The 13,836-nt window shown below is 38.9% G+C and overlaps 1 protein-coding gene across 11 annotated transcripts in view; it reads right to left on the bottom strand.

Moving 5' to 3' along the window:
- The window catches only part of MAP3K4 (mitogen-activated protein kinase kinase kinase 4), a 150,463-nt gene that overhangs the window by 72,825 nt on the left and 63,802 nt on the right, over positions 1-13,836 (bottom strand). For 10 of the 11 annotated variants that reach the window (XM_038395736.2, XM_038395734.2, XM_038395738.2 and 7 more), the window contains 5 exons: positions 11,168-11,314; positions 5,827-5,984; positions 2,513-2,629; positions 2,035-2,134; positions 1,846-1,929 (listed from right to left, as the gene is read on the bottom strand). In XM_038395736.2, the coding sequence (XP_038251664.2) occupies positions 1,846-1,929; positions 2,035-2,134; positions 2,513-2,629; positions 5,827-5,984; positions 11,168-11,314 (606 nt within the window). The remainder of the gene's footprint in view (positions 1-1,845; positions 1,930-2,034; positions 2,135-2,512; positions 2,630-5,826; positions 5,985-11,167; positions 11,315-13,836) is intronic. The other variant, XM_043511250.1, reaches the window with a different exon arrangement.

The following is a 13,836-nucleotide window of genomic DNA, read 5'->3' as shown; positions in this document are numbered from 1 at the left end:
TCAGAAGTTACACATAATGGATCTCACACATTAAGGCAATTTGTAGAGAGAAAAGAGCAAAATCTCTAAGGATGATGCTATTCAAGTGCCCAATGAAACGGAACTCTCTTCTCTTGTTCACTGTAAAATGGATCTTCACAGATAACTACATTTCTGACTACACTATTCAAAAAAATAAGACCGCTGCCTCCCTTCCTGGCCACATCTTAATAACTGCTTAGTGGCAGAAAGCAACGAAAATTAGCTATCATGTATAACCCATTTTTAAAGTTACATCACTAAGCCATTTACATATTTTTTTTTTCACAACACCAGAATTTGTCCATTTTTTTCCCCTCTTTATCATGATCCCTTCAGTGGTTTTGGGACCTCATAAATGAGGTCTCAAAATCCTTCATTTACTTTTGCCTGTTTATGCCTTCTCCTGCCCCTAGGCCTAACATGTCAGTCAGCATTTTTCTAGCTGCAGAAAAGACAAAACTCTATTCAGAGTCTGTCAGGACGCATCTACACTAGTTTCCCTGTGCAAGAAAGCAGTTTCTATAAACAGCTTTTACAAACACAGCTGCATTGGTTGGAATGTGGCAAAACATTAAAAAAATTCAAGATTACTAAGGTTAGTTAACTTTACTAGTTTTTCAGTTTTCAAAGCTAAGCCCACACTCTCCACCACATCTGCAATCACACAAATCATTTTAAACAACTATGTTTACACCAATTTCCTGGCACAGAGAACAACAGTGCAGTAGGTATCCTCAATATGTCAATGCCTCTCTGTCGGGAGGAGGGGACACTGCAAATGTCATTAGGAAATTTTTAATCCCCTAAACCCAACTCTTTAGGCTAAATATGACTTCTGCAAGAAGCCTAAATTCAAATACTGTACTCAACATTTTTAAAATTACATTTCTTAATTTTACAATTTAAACCAGTTTGATTAGAGGCTGGAAAAGAACTTAAAACTACAAGGTTGTTATTGATACTTTAGAAATAAAAAAAAACATTTTGTGAAACTAATTTGCATCTGATCTGACTAGGCTGCCAACATTAAAAGTCAAATGCATTTTTAGAAGGCCAAGATGATAAATCCCAAAATTCATTTAGGAAAAAAAGAATGTTAAAAGATCTCATTCCAGAATAGATGCAATAAATAACCATTTCAAACTAACGATTTTATTCTCCCCTTAAAATGTATGTACAACTCTGATTAACACTAACTACACTTATGCTCACACATAGGATAACAGACTATTGTCAAGGAAGAAATTTTATATTAAACGTTTTGCACAGCAAAGACAAAAGGACACAGTAGAAAACTATGAGCATAGTATCAGAGTATCAGAGTACCTCACAATCTTTAGCGTATTTATCCTCGCAAATAGGTGAGGTAGAGAAGTGCTATTTTGTGAGGTAGGGAAGTGCTATTAATCACATTTTACAGATGGGGAACTGAAACACAGAGAGACTAAGTGATTCGCCCAGTGTAACACAGGAAATCTATGTCAGAGCAGCCAAGTGAACCTAGGTCTCCCAAGACCTAGGCTAGCACACTTGCCACTGTAGGATTCTTCCTACAAGTACAAGATATACCAGGAATACAGACTGGAGATTTGTCCCAATCTTGTAGATTATTTGAAAGTTGTTGCAGCTAACAAATGCTGGTGGTTTTAGAAAAACTGCACTTTCAAAATAGAAGAAATTAACTTGATTGCCACAGCTCAATTCTAAGAAGTTGATACTACAAATTCAGCAAGAAATAGATGCACTTAAGTCACGTACAGCTTTGTTTTGGATACCTTGTTTAGCATTAACCATATAAGTGTGATGTCTCTAAATGGATTTTACCTTCACATACTGTTTTGTTTTCAAGACATTCAGGAACTCTTGCACAGGGGCCGACAATGTGAATTCTGCTGCTATTTCAAGGTCCTAATGACAGTTATAAAAAGAAACTCTTTACTGAATTGAAGTTTTTTAGGCAGAGAAATAAAAATGAACATTAGTAAGTTAGATCAAACACCACTGTTACTTTACCTTCCTCAGCATCTTAGCAAAGCCAAGAGCTTTGGAGGCCCTCTCTCTAGCTTCATGAAAGAGCTCTTTCAGTGCCCGACTGGTCTCTATAACAGACCTCCTGTAATGTTGATTAGAATGACTTTACTATATTTTAAATACACAATAGTATGAACAGCCTGAAAAAATACAAGATAAATGTGCACAAGCAGCAAACTGAAATGAACTTTCATCGCTCAGACACATATGTCACAGGAATATAAAAATAACACAGAGAACATTATATAAAATGTTTCTCATGCCCTTAGCTATAACCAAGGTTATTAGCTTTCACATACACAAAACAAAGATGAATTACTAACTACAGACGGAAAATGCCTGAGATGGTTTGGGCAGTTTGTTTTCATGTGCTTCAAAAAGTTTCAACACTGCAGCTTGTCAATGACAGGACTAAAGGAGCATCAGAGTAAGAGAGACCAGATATTGAAGACTGGAATACCTGATTTCATCTGATGCAGTACTGTCATCAGCACTGGCCCAAAATTCATCACAACTGTCTTGCAGACCAGAGTCTAGAAATTTTCCCGTAGATTTCAGCAGCATTCCTGCAATATCACTGAAACAAAAAGAAAATGGGGAGAAATGTCACTTTCATTCATGCACTACCACTCCTTTTATTTCCTCTTTATTGCATCCCACATAAGACAGCAATGCTGCCCCGTCTCAGCATCTTGTGGGGTCTCCCCTTCCTCTCAAGAAAGGGTGAAAGCCCAATAAGGCAAGGAAGGCCAAATAGTCTTGCCACAGAAGGGGCCACGCCTGCTTCAATTATTGCAGCAGCATGCGTACCTGTTGTCTCCTGCCACCAGAACCACTACAAAGTTTTCAGCATGAGTTTCTGTCTCACTTTGACATAGCAGAAGACTAGAGCTGAACAATGGTTGCTTGAGGGAGAGGTTATGCTAGGCATCAAAAGCCTAGCAATCATGTTGGGGGGAGGGATAGCTCAGTGGCTTTAGCATTGGTCTGCTAAACACAGGGTTGTGAGTTCAATCCTTGAGGGTGCCATTTAGGGATCCAGGGCAAAAATTGGGGATTGGTCCTGCTTTGAGCAGGGGGTTGGACTAGATGACCTCCTGAGGTCCCTTCCAACCCTGATATTCTATGAATATCTATGGAGCCTAGTTACCCACAACAATGTGGCAAGTAGAAGCAGGAGCCCAGACTCCAGACTGAGGGGCTCCTCACAGAACTGATGTCTCTGGGCTATGTGATATTATAGTAGTAATAAGAGAACTGGAAATTTTGTAAATATGGCAGCAATATCAAAGAATGAGGGCACCATGAATTTGCTCTGACTCATTCATTCAAGTTGAATGGAAGCAACATAACTGTGGTACTTTTCTGGAATTTTTGCAGGTCTGAAACCTTCTCCAGTAACTGCTTACATGGGATGTGGACAATCAAAACAACTACTTTAATTGGACTCAGAGTAGCAGCCGTGTTAGTCTGTATTCGCAAAAAGAAAAGGAGTACACTACACAACAGAACCACTAACCCAGGAATCTATCCTTGCAACAAAGCCCGTTGCCAACTCTGTCCACATATCTATTCAGGGGATATCATCATAGGGCCTAATCACATCAGCCACACTTTCAGAGGCTCGTTCACCTGCGCATCTACCAATGTGATATATGCCATCATGTGCCAGCAATGCCCCTCTGCCATGTACATTGGCCAAACTGGACAGTCTCTACGTAAAAGAATAAATGGACACAAATCAGACGTGAAGAATTATAACATTCAAAAACCAGTTGGAGAACACTTCAATCTCTCTGGTCACTCGATTACAGACCTAAGAGTGGCTATCCTTCAACAAAAAAGCTTCAAAAACAGACTCCAACGAGAGACTGCTGAATTGGAATTAATTTGCAAACTGGATACAATTAACTTAGGCTTGAATAGAGACTGGGAATGGATGAGTCATTACACAAAGTAAAACTATTTCCCCTTGTTATTTCTCCCCCCCACCCCACCCCCCACTGTTCCTCAGATATTCTTGTTAACTGCTGGAATTAGCCTACCTTGCTTGTCACCATGAAAGGTTTTCCTCCTCCCTCCCTCCCCCCGCTGCTGGTGATGGCTTATCTTAAGAGATCACTCTCCTTACAGTGTGTATGATAAACCCATTGTTTCATGTTCTCTATGTGTGTATATAAATCTCCCCTCTGTTTTTTCCACCAAATGCATCCGATGAAGTGAGCTGTAGCTCACGAAAGCTTATGCTCTAATAAATTTGTTAGTCTCTAAGGTGCCACAAGTACTCCTTTTCTTTTTACTTTAATTGGAGAAAACTCAGGAAACAGATATCCTATTAAACTGAGCAAATATTCTGCAGTTTTAATTGTAGTTGCTGAAATTTGTTGTTTGTTGAGATGATTTCTGGCCTACTTGCCCGGTACCCTTAGAGGTGTTAACATGTCCATTGGAAATCATATAGGTTATTAGCATTTGCTCTCTGCGAAGGGTGCACATCATATAAAACTGCTTTAAGGGATGGTTAAGGAGCCACACCTAAAACAAGGCATAATGGACTCTACCCAGAAACTAGCACCATGTGTACAAAGGGTTCCACTGGGTATTGTTCTGACCACGTGGGTGGGTGTCTGTAGGTTGGAAAAAAAAATCTACCCGCGGGCAGAGAGAAGCAGACAAGAAACAGAGACTCAGAGTATGTCTACACTACAGGTGCTACAGTAGTGTAGACACTTATACAGCGATGGTGGGTTTTTTCTGTCAATGCAGTAAATCCACTCCCTTGAGAGGCAGTAGCTAGGTAGATGGAAGAATTCTCCTCTCAACCTAGTTGTGTCTACGCCTAAGTATGTCGCCCTGGGTGTGACATTTTTCACAGCCTGGACAATATAGCTAATTTTTAGGTGTAAACCAGATCTCAGAGGCAGCAAAAAAGCCAAGCAACTGCCTGTAAGCACAGTGTAACCGTGGGAGAAGCCTAAAGGAAGATTCGGGGTCAGGGGTGCGAGTTGAAAGAAGCTATGGCTGTAAGCAAAGCAGCTATCCCCTGGTTTTCATTCCTTCAGCCTTCAGAAAAACAGGTCTTTGTACATTCCTTGTACATAAACAAGACTGAATAAAAAAATACCCAACTACATTATCAATTTTTGCTCCTAACTGGAATATTCCCAGGGTATTGAACTTTGACTGCCCACTCAGGTCAAAAAGGGGCAGCAGTACTGTTCGGCATTTTGATATTTTTAAAATGGTCAGAAATTGAAAGTTAATTTTGTCCAATAATAAAAAGGTATATAAAGTGTAACCATGTTTCTTTTATAGTGAGTTCAACTTTCAAATTTCAAACTTGTAAGTCCTCTACAGGAGGTCAATTTTAGGGGTCATATTCGTTCTGTTCACCATGTCTTATCTACCTAACTTCCATGATCCTAGAATATATTAGCCGATACTAACAATACTTGGATAAATTTAGTTAAAAATAAGATAGTAATTTAAAACTGCATGAACTGGAATCCACTGAGACATTCAATTAAGTAGCTTCTAAAGTCCTATTTATGGAGTTTATGTATTCTTTTATTTTTGGATCCTGATTCTGCAATTAAAATAAATCTTGGAACTGATAACACAAAGAGAAAATTGTGTGTGTATGTGTGACAGTAATCTGGAGCATAACAGAAATTACTTTGAAAGATCAGGTCATTACAATTATGCAGTGTGACTCTAACTGGCCTAAATGTCTCGAATAAACTGACAGGACAAGAAGAGAAGAAGAAGTCCTACCAGAACAGTTTTCCAGCTTGAGCTTCACCTCCTCGTATATAAGGAGTTATTTCTTTGGTGAAATTCCATTCTTCCTCTAAGAGATTTTTTAAACTATGAGATGCTTGAGGTAACTGCTGTAGCATTTGGATCCAGCTTCGCATATAATCAAAATAAACCTGAAAATGGAAAAAAAAAGTCATTTAAATTGTACGTGTTATAAAACCTGTAATTAAGGGGCCTAATTTTCACACCCACAAAAGATTCCACATAATACCAAGGAGATGGAGGGAACTATCTGTAATATTCTGTTTGCTGCAGCAGAAAATATGCTGCAAGCTTCTCTGCAATTTGTGGCACTGGAAGATGAATGACACACCAAATTATTATTTTGAGAAACATATGCAAAGAAAGACATTGGAGACTGCAGATCTCTTCACAAACATGAGGAGCTCCACTGTATATGCACTCCTTCCCAAACCCTCTCCCATATGCAAACAAGTACAGTCAGCTCCGCTGTCATCCACTACTGACAAGAGTGTCATTGTCGCTACAAGTTGTCATCCACTACTGACAACAGTGAATTCCTTGGCATGCCAATGGTGGGCTTACTGAGTGGAGGGAAGAATTAGTGCCAATTTAAAGGTATCTAAATAATAGTGGTGTTCTCAGATTCTTTCTTCTACATGCATCCCACTGTCGGTGTGCACAGCCTACCCACATAAGTCAAGAATCTTTTAGCAAGGAATGTCCACTGGGGTTGCACATGCATTGTGCGCATTCTCATGCCCCCTTTAGTGAGGGTATAAAGGGCAGAACAGTCACAACCACAACTCAGTTCCTTTACTAATACAGAAATACAGAAACTCCTTAAGAGTGGGAAAGAAACACGGGTTTTGGGATCTGTGTGGACAAAAGCATCTTGAAGAATTTCAGTTACTTAAGGTAAGTGTCTGCACTTTGTCCACAAATCCCTTTGTAGGAGAGTGACTAGAAGTCCTTTCCAAGGAGATAGGTGATAGGATTCCCATCTAAATATCGCTAAGAATACGATTTTGTCACTGAGGTCATGGATTCCATGAATTTAACAGACCTCCGTGACTTCTGCCCACTTCAGCGGCGGGGCTGGAGCAGCTGTCAGCCCCCGGGACTGGAGCAGAAGCCGGTGGTCAGCTCCTGACAGCGGGGCTTGGACTGTTAGTCCACTTCCCACCCAACCCCCCGGGTATTTTTAGTAAAGTCACAGATAGGTTGCAGGCTTCCGTGAATTTTTGTTTATTGGCTGCTACCCGTCCGTGACTTTTACTAAAAACACCTGTGACAATATCTAACCTTAATTATGACTGTAGGACAGCTCTTCCAAACTGGGCATCTTTTCTAGAAGTTGCCAAACATATGAACTGCACTCCAAGTAGCCACACTACAAATCTCAAAAACAGGGACTCTCCTAAAGCAAGCTACAAATGTTGACTGAGCCCTAGTAAAGACTGTGTCCTAACTCGAGAGGGAAGAAGTAGTTTAATGATCAGGAAATCTTAACACAGTCTATAACCCATTTAGAGAATCTCTGAAAGGAAACAGCTTGTCCTTTGATTTATTAGCAAAAGCCAAAGAGTCCAGATGACCTATGAAAGGACACAGCCCTTAAAACATCTAGTGTGTGGAGTTCAGAGTCTGAAGGCGAGCCATAAGATTTAGAAAAAAATACCATTTAATGTATACTTTGATTTACATGAAAATCTGAAACCACTTCTGGTAAAAAAAAAATACTGATGCAGCCTGAGAGTAAACCTGTCTTTCTGAAAAATTGTGTATGGAAGACTTATCATCAAAGCCTGAATTTTACTCACCCAGCAAGCCAAGGTGATACCTACCAAAAAAGTGAACATAATGACAGGTTCATAGGGACAATCCATTAGAAACAGGAGCACAACATTCAAATCTCATGTAGGCAATGCAATGGCTCTTTAACCAGAGGAAATACAACTCGGGCTTTTTAAAAAGTGCAAAAGGACTATACTTAATACATCTAGAAATTGGGTGAGGTCAGAGGGATAAAACTGATATGTCAGTATACTAATGTGATGAGCTTGGGCAACGAAATGGAGGAACTAGAGCTACCGGTTCAGTATAAGAAACTGGATGTTATAGAAGTAACAGAAACAGAGTGGAACAATTAGCATGACTGGAACCAACAAGAGGTGATATTTTACATTTAGTTTTGGTAAGTAGTGAGGACATTACAGACAAGCTAGTCAGAGAAAACAACACTGGATAGAGCAATCAAAAGTTGATTTAGTTAAAATTAAAAATGGAAGGAGAATCAAAAACATTTTCAATTTCAAAAAAGCAAACTTTTGGAAATTAAGGGACTAGTTAGTGAACCCTCAGGATAATTTAGTAGCTAGTAATCTTTCTAGATAATTTCTTAGCCCTCTGATCAGCAATTACAAACTATGCATCCACAAAAGAGAAAGGTGATTGCCAATGGGAGAAGAAATAAAGATCCTCTACACGTGATCCAGGAATCTCAACTGCAGCCTCAAATCAAACCTCTAGTCAGATGAAGAGTGCATTGTCACAGAAGTTTAGAAGAGAGGCCTTTTTCTAAAAGAGTCAGGAGCCTTTTGGAGTACAGACATGAAGAAGATGGAGAAGGAGAAAGATTAGGATCTAATTTACTACTACTTCTGCAATGGAGTGTGAACAACTACAGATGTCCTTGGGGTCCTTCAGAGAGTGAATTGCTTTGTCAGTTCCCCAATTAAAGGGGTCATGGCCTTTCAAAAAGAAGGTCTTGATTGTGGCCTGAACTTCTTTTGCAATGGCTGACAGATGCAATCATAATGTTCTTTGCATAATGACCGCAGTGGCCATTGACCTTGCCACAGTGTCAGAGGCATCTAATGAAGTCTGCAAAGCTGTCTTCATCACCAACTAGCCTTAGGTAGCCACCACCTTTATTTAGTCCCTGGTCTCCTGAGGAAGTTTTTCAGTTACCTCTAAACCCTTGTCCCATTGCAGAAAAATCATACTTAACTAACATGGCTAGATAGTTGGTTATATAAATCTGCAAACTAGCAAAGGAGCCAGCTTTTCTCCCTAGAAGATTCATCTTCTTGGGCTTAGCCTTGTTGTCAAAACCAAATACCCAGGGACCAGGTGGGTTAAAAAAAAAAAAATACTCAAATCCCTTCAGGGGAACTTGATACCTGTAATCTGCCCTTTTTGGCATGGCTGAGATAGATAATGGCATTTGCCACTGGTCCTTGGCAGGCTCAAGAATGCCCTCATTTATAGGCTAGACTAATGACCTTGGAATAGTGGGTGCAAAATGTCAAATAATTTATGAGATCCCTCCTGGATGACCATTAGAGAAATTTCTAAGGTGTCCACCATTCTTTTAAGAAACTCCTGAAATTCTCTATTGTGGATGTATTAGATGGAGTCACAGCTTCATCAAGTGATAAAGATGATATAGCCAGTGGAATAAGTTGGTCCTCATATTCCTCCACAAGATCTTCCTCCTCACTATGAGGTTCTTGCTAATCACTCTGAAGGCACTCTTGAGGAGATGAGCGTGCATTCCTAGAAGATTTTTTAAGGGGAAATGACCATACTTACTTACCCCATATAGAAAGGGCACATTGTATCAGAAGTGGAACCAAGGAACATAAGTAGAGCCCAGCAAATCGCAGGTGGATACAGATCCAAATTTTATATCTAGAGCCCTGTAAATCAGCAGATATCCACCGTATATCCGCATCCTGCACCATGGCTCCTTGTCCAAGCTCAGTCTCCCCACTTCCTTGCCACTGGCTCCAAGTCCTAATCTCCCTTTCTGCTCCAAAATTCATCTAATCTCCGTCTACCTCCTCCCAATTCTCTCGTATTCCCTGCCCCCATTTCTCTCCATCGGCTCCCAAAGCAAATCACCTTGGCCAGATGTTCCCAACTCCAAATCCCAATCTAATCCCTTCACTAGGTCTGAGTCTCATCCTCTCTTCTCCACTCTGCCCAAGAACCAGTAAGGGAAGCACTGAGAACATAGGTGAGAGTCCCTGCTCTTAGCTCTAGTACCCAGCACCACAGCAGCCAGGAGCAGCATTTTCAACAAAAGCCCTGCTCATGTCCTGTGCAGCCTGGGGCATGTCCAGTACACACAGAATCTTTGAAGAATTTAGCTACCAGACTAACAATTCTCTGGTGAACTGTGACTTTTTTCAAAGGCTTATTAGTTGGCCCAATTGGGGAGGTTTTTCACAAGAACAGCAGAAGACTCATTCCTGACATGAAGGCAAGCCTGCTGCCAAATTTCAAGCCCTTGCTTCAAAGCATGGAGGCACTAGAACTTCTCAATGAAATGGTTAAAAGTGGCTTCTTTTTTTTACATTAAATTTATTTTTTTTAAAACATGGTCAAAACATTTTTTCCTCTAATCTAGTTCTCAGAAATGGCTGAACCACTTCTGCTGAAAGTTTCCAAAAAATTCTGCCTAAGGCAGACAGGAAATTTCAGCTCCAATGGTTGAAGTTTGGCAACGTTATAAGACTGAAAACAGGGTCTAATAATGGGAAGTGTCAGCTAACCTTAACTATATGCAGCGCTGTCAGCTCTCCCTATCATCAGACACCAAAATCAGAGTCTTCCTGAGCCTCCTTTATTCTTTAAGCTACTTTAAAAAAAATAAAAAAAATAAAAAAAAGCCACACAATGAAAATATATCAAGCCACATTAAAGAAATGAGGTTTTAATTTAAACTCTCAAAAACAAAACAACTTCAGTTACACTCATTGGAGACCAGCAGTATATCATTAAATCAGCCTTCTGTGTTTAGTTATTGCCGTACCAAATATACTAAAAATAAGACATGCTTCTAGGATGGCTACAATATCAAGGTGAAAATTGAAGCAAAAAGACGTTAGCCAGACAACTGTTTTCCTTGGTTTAATTTAAAACTTAATATTAATAAATAAAATTAAATTAATTTAAGTATCACATTTATGATTCTATGATGAGCTATTTCATAAACAAGGTAATTTGCCAAAAAAGTATATTATCGACTCTCTTAGCACCTAAGATAATAGCAATTCCCACAATCCAGTCATCAAAAATATCAACATTGCCTCTAACATACTTTTACATCCTTTGATAAAATTTATTAGAACAATGACCATTACTGCCATTTTTAAAAAAAGGTAATATAAGCAGGCTAGACAGTTACTGGCTAAGGAAGGACAATCAGAAATGATCCCAAGACCTAGAATCAGGCAAATATATAACAGATTTGTACCGGTAACACATAGAGTAACGGTAACACATTTACTGGGACACCAAAAATATTCCCTTTTTTGCTACTCACCATTAACATTTTATGCAGGTCCTCTTCAAAAGAATCTATGTTGTAGTCAATCTTCTGTAAGTCATCTAACACCTCACGTAACATAAACTGATAATATTGCTTCATTAGCAGGCCACCCTTCAGGACCTCTTTACACTCTCTTGCTAGCTGCAACAGAAGAGACCACAAACTGCAATCAATTTGCTATTCTCAAATTTCCTCTGAGATTCGGGAATTAAAGTTTATCTTATTTAAATAATACATTTGTGTCACTATTGTGCTTCTCTGGCTTTCAGAGACTAGTTGGATTGTTCCTATATCTCCTGGAAACTTTTGAATAAGTTCTCCTGAGACTGTAATGCCACTCAGCAAGTTACTGCAAGTAGGGATGGCAGCAAATGCTTCAAATTTTATTTTTGCTATTTGGAAAACCATTGTATGCAACTGAACGGATAGTTTAAAATTTTATAATTGGACAAGGAGCTTCACACCTTTAGATCAATGATTTAAATCCATAGCAAGTCAGTAGTAATATGTCATTTGACAGTTGTCAGCTGTTTTGAAGCCTATGTGAAATAATTTACTATACTGGTCTTGATCCTGTTCCTACTGGGCAGATATCCACAACATGAAACACATCACTACAATTGACAATAACTGGCACCCTCCCTTGTTGACAGTTTGGGCAAAAGAAGCCAAGGACTGAATGAATAATCTACTTATTCACAGAAGTGATCACTTCAGGTCAAGACATGGGCACACCAATGAGGCTGGCCATTCCATACTTGCTCTAGGAAGCATAGGTTTTTAAACAAGAAGACACTAGAAGTACACTGTAGGAATCAACCATGCACTGGCAAAGAGATAGTCTGGATGAAATAATAGGAATTTTCCATTCCCAAATCTGTATTATTCCAAACCTAACTTCCATCCATAGGTCTGACTATGCATCACTGTCCTTGAGCACCGATTTCATTAGATTTAGGTTTGGGAGTGGGATTTTTTTCTTTTTTAAATTCTATGGAAAATGTTACAATTAATTTTCTTTCTGAAAAAAAAATCACTACACTGAACCCAGTGTATGAGAAGGCTAAACATAATGAAGTCAAGAAATACAAAAAATAGAATCCTGTATTATTATTATTTTCAGGGTGCAGTGCCTATGCAGTCCAACCATGGACCACATTCTGCAAGGTGCTGAACAAACAGAACAAAGAGACAATCACTGTCTCAAAGAACTGAAACAAATAATCACTTATTCTTTGTCCTTGTCTACACTTTTAAAATTAGATCAACCTAACTATGTCACTCAGGACTCGGAAAATTTTTGTACCCTGAGTGCCATGTACCACCTACTCCAAGAGCAGATGCAGTTAGGTCAATGGAAGAATTCTTCCATCAACCTAGCAACCGCCTCTTGGAGAGGTGGATTAACTGCACTGATGGACAACTCCTTCCATAGACATGGAGTGTTTACACTATGGTCCTACAGCGGCACAGCTGCTGCATAGTAGCTGTGCCATTGTGGCTTAGACATGCCTCTGTGTGAACTACACTAGTCATGTATTACTGACCTGGTATATTAAAAAAGTATATATACACACTGTGTTGTGGATAAAGGAAGAAATGTTGTTCTGATTCTACAGGTGCACCAAATGCAGCAGCTCATTTTACTTTGCGCAACTAAGATTGTTGAAACAGATTTGGAAATCAGGCAAAAAGAATAACTAAACCCCTAGCATATCACATATTTTAAAGAACAAGCCCATTTTTTTTTTACTCTTCATTCACTCATACAATATGCATCCTGCCAATCTATTGACTTATGTCATGTCCAACGAGCAGTATATCAGCCCTCCTTTACATGACGTATACCATATTATTCAGCTCTTAAATGTAGTGTAGTGGTGGCAGTGGATGCTTAGTGACCAGCTGAAAGCCTTTTATTTGCAAATTGGCTAACACTCACCATTTGCTGCTGACCCATTTACATAGGTTTGAGGGGTTGTTACGTAAATTCTCAGCTGATTTATGCTCCTGAAGAAAACTAAGAACTGCCTTAAAATTGCTAGTATTAGTGCAAGATTAGTGACTGTACCTAAATAATTCAGGTAAAAGAAAACTAACTGCATAGTTTACTACAGGGCCTATGGGTCATTTGTTAAAATTATGACCCTAATAGTAGGGTTCAAATTAGAAATAGCTCAGTTACCACTTTATAATGGCCTTTCTAAAAGTTGTTAATAGCTGTTCCCATAGTGGCACATAAAATATTTTACATGTTTAACATTAGTTCCTTTTTTTAAAATAGATTTTTAAAGAATCGTATCAAAAATAAGTAGTGAATTGAAATGTTTATAAACTTTATCCAATATTTTTGTGTGACAGTCCTAGAACAAACTAATACTTCCACATTTGGTGGAGTTTTGCAATAATGCAGCTTTTATACATAAATCCAATGAAGTATCCATATTACAGCTGCCTCAAAGAAGTTTAACTACATAGCAACTATATGCATTGTTCACTGAAACACTGTACCTATTCCATAATTTGTATCAAATAGTTAGACCCAGAGTAATATTGCACATATATGCAAGTCACTTTTTGAATACAGGTAAACTAAAAATCAAAATTCCTATTCTGTATTACACACCAATATGACAACAACATTTCGTTAACAAAATAAAGCA

This window comes from Dermochelys coriacea, chromosome 3 (genome assembly GCF_009764565.3).
Source record: "Dermochelys coriacea isolate rDerCor1 chromosome 3, rDerCor1.pri.v4, whole genome shotgun sequence".
Lineage (NCBI taxonomy): Eukaryota > Metazoa > Chordata > Testudines > Dermochelyidae > Dermochelys > Dermochelys coriacea.
This window is presented reverse-complemented; position numbering and strand designations above follow the sequence as displayed.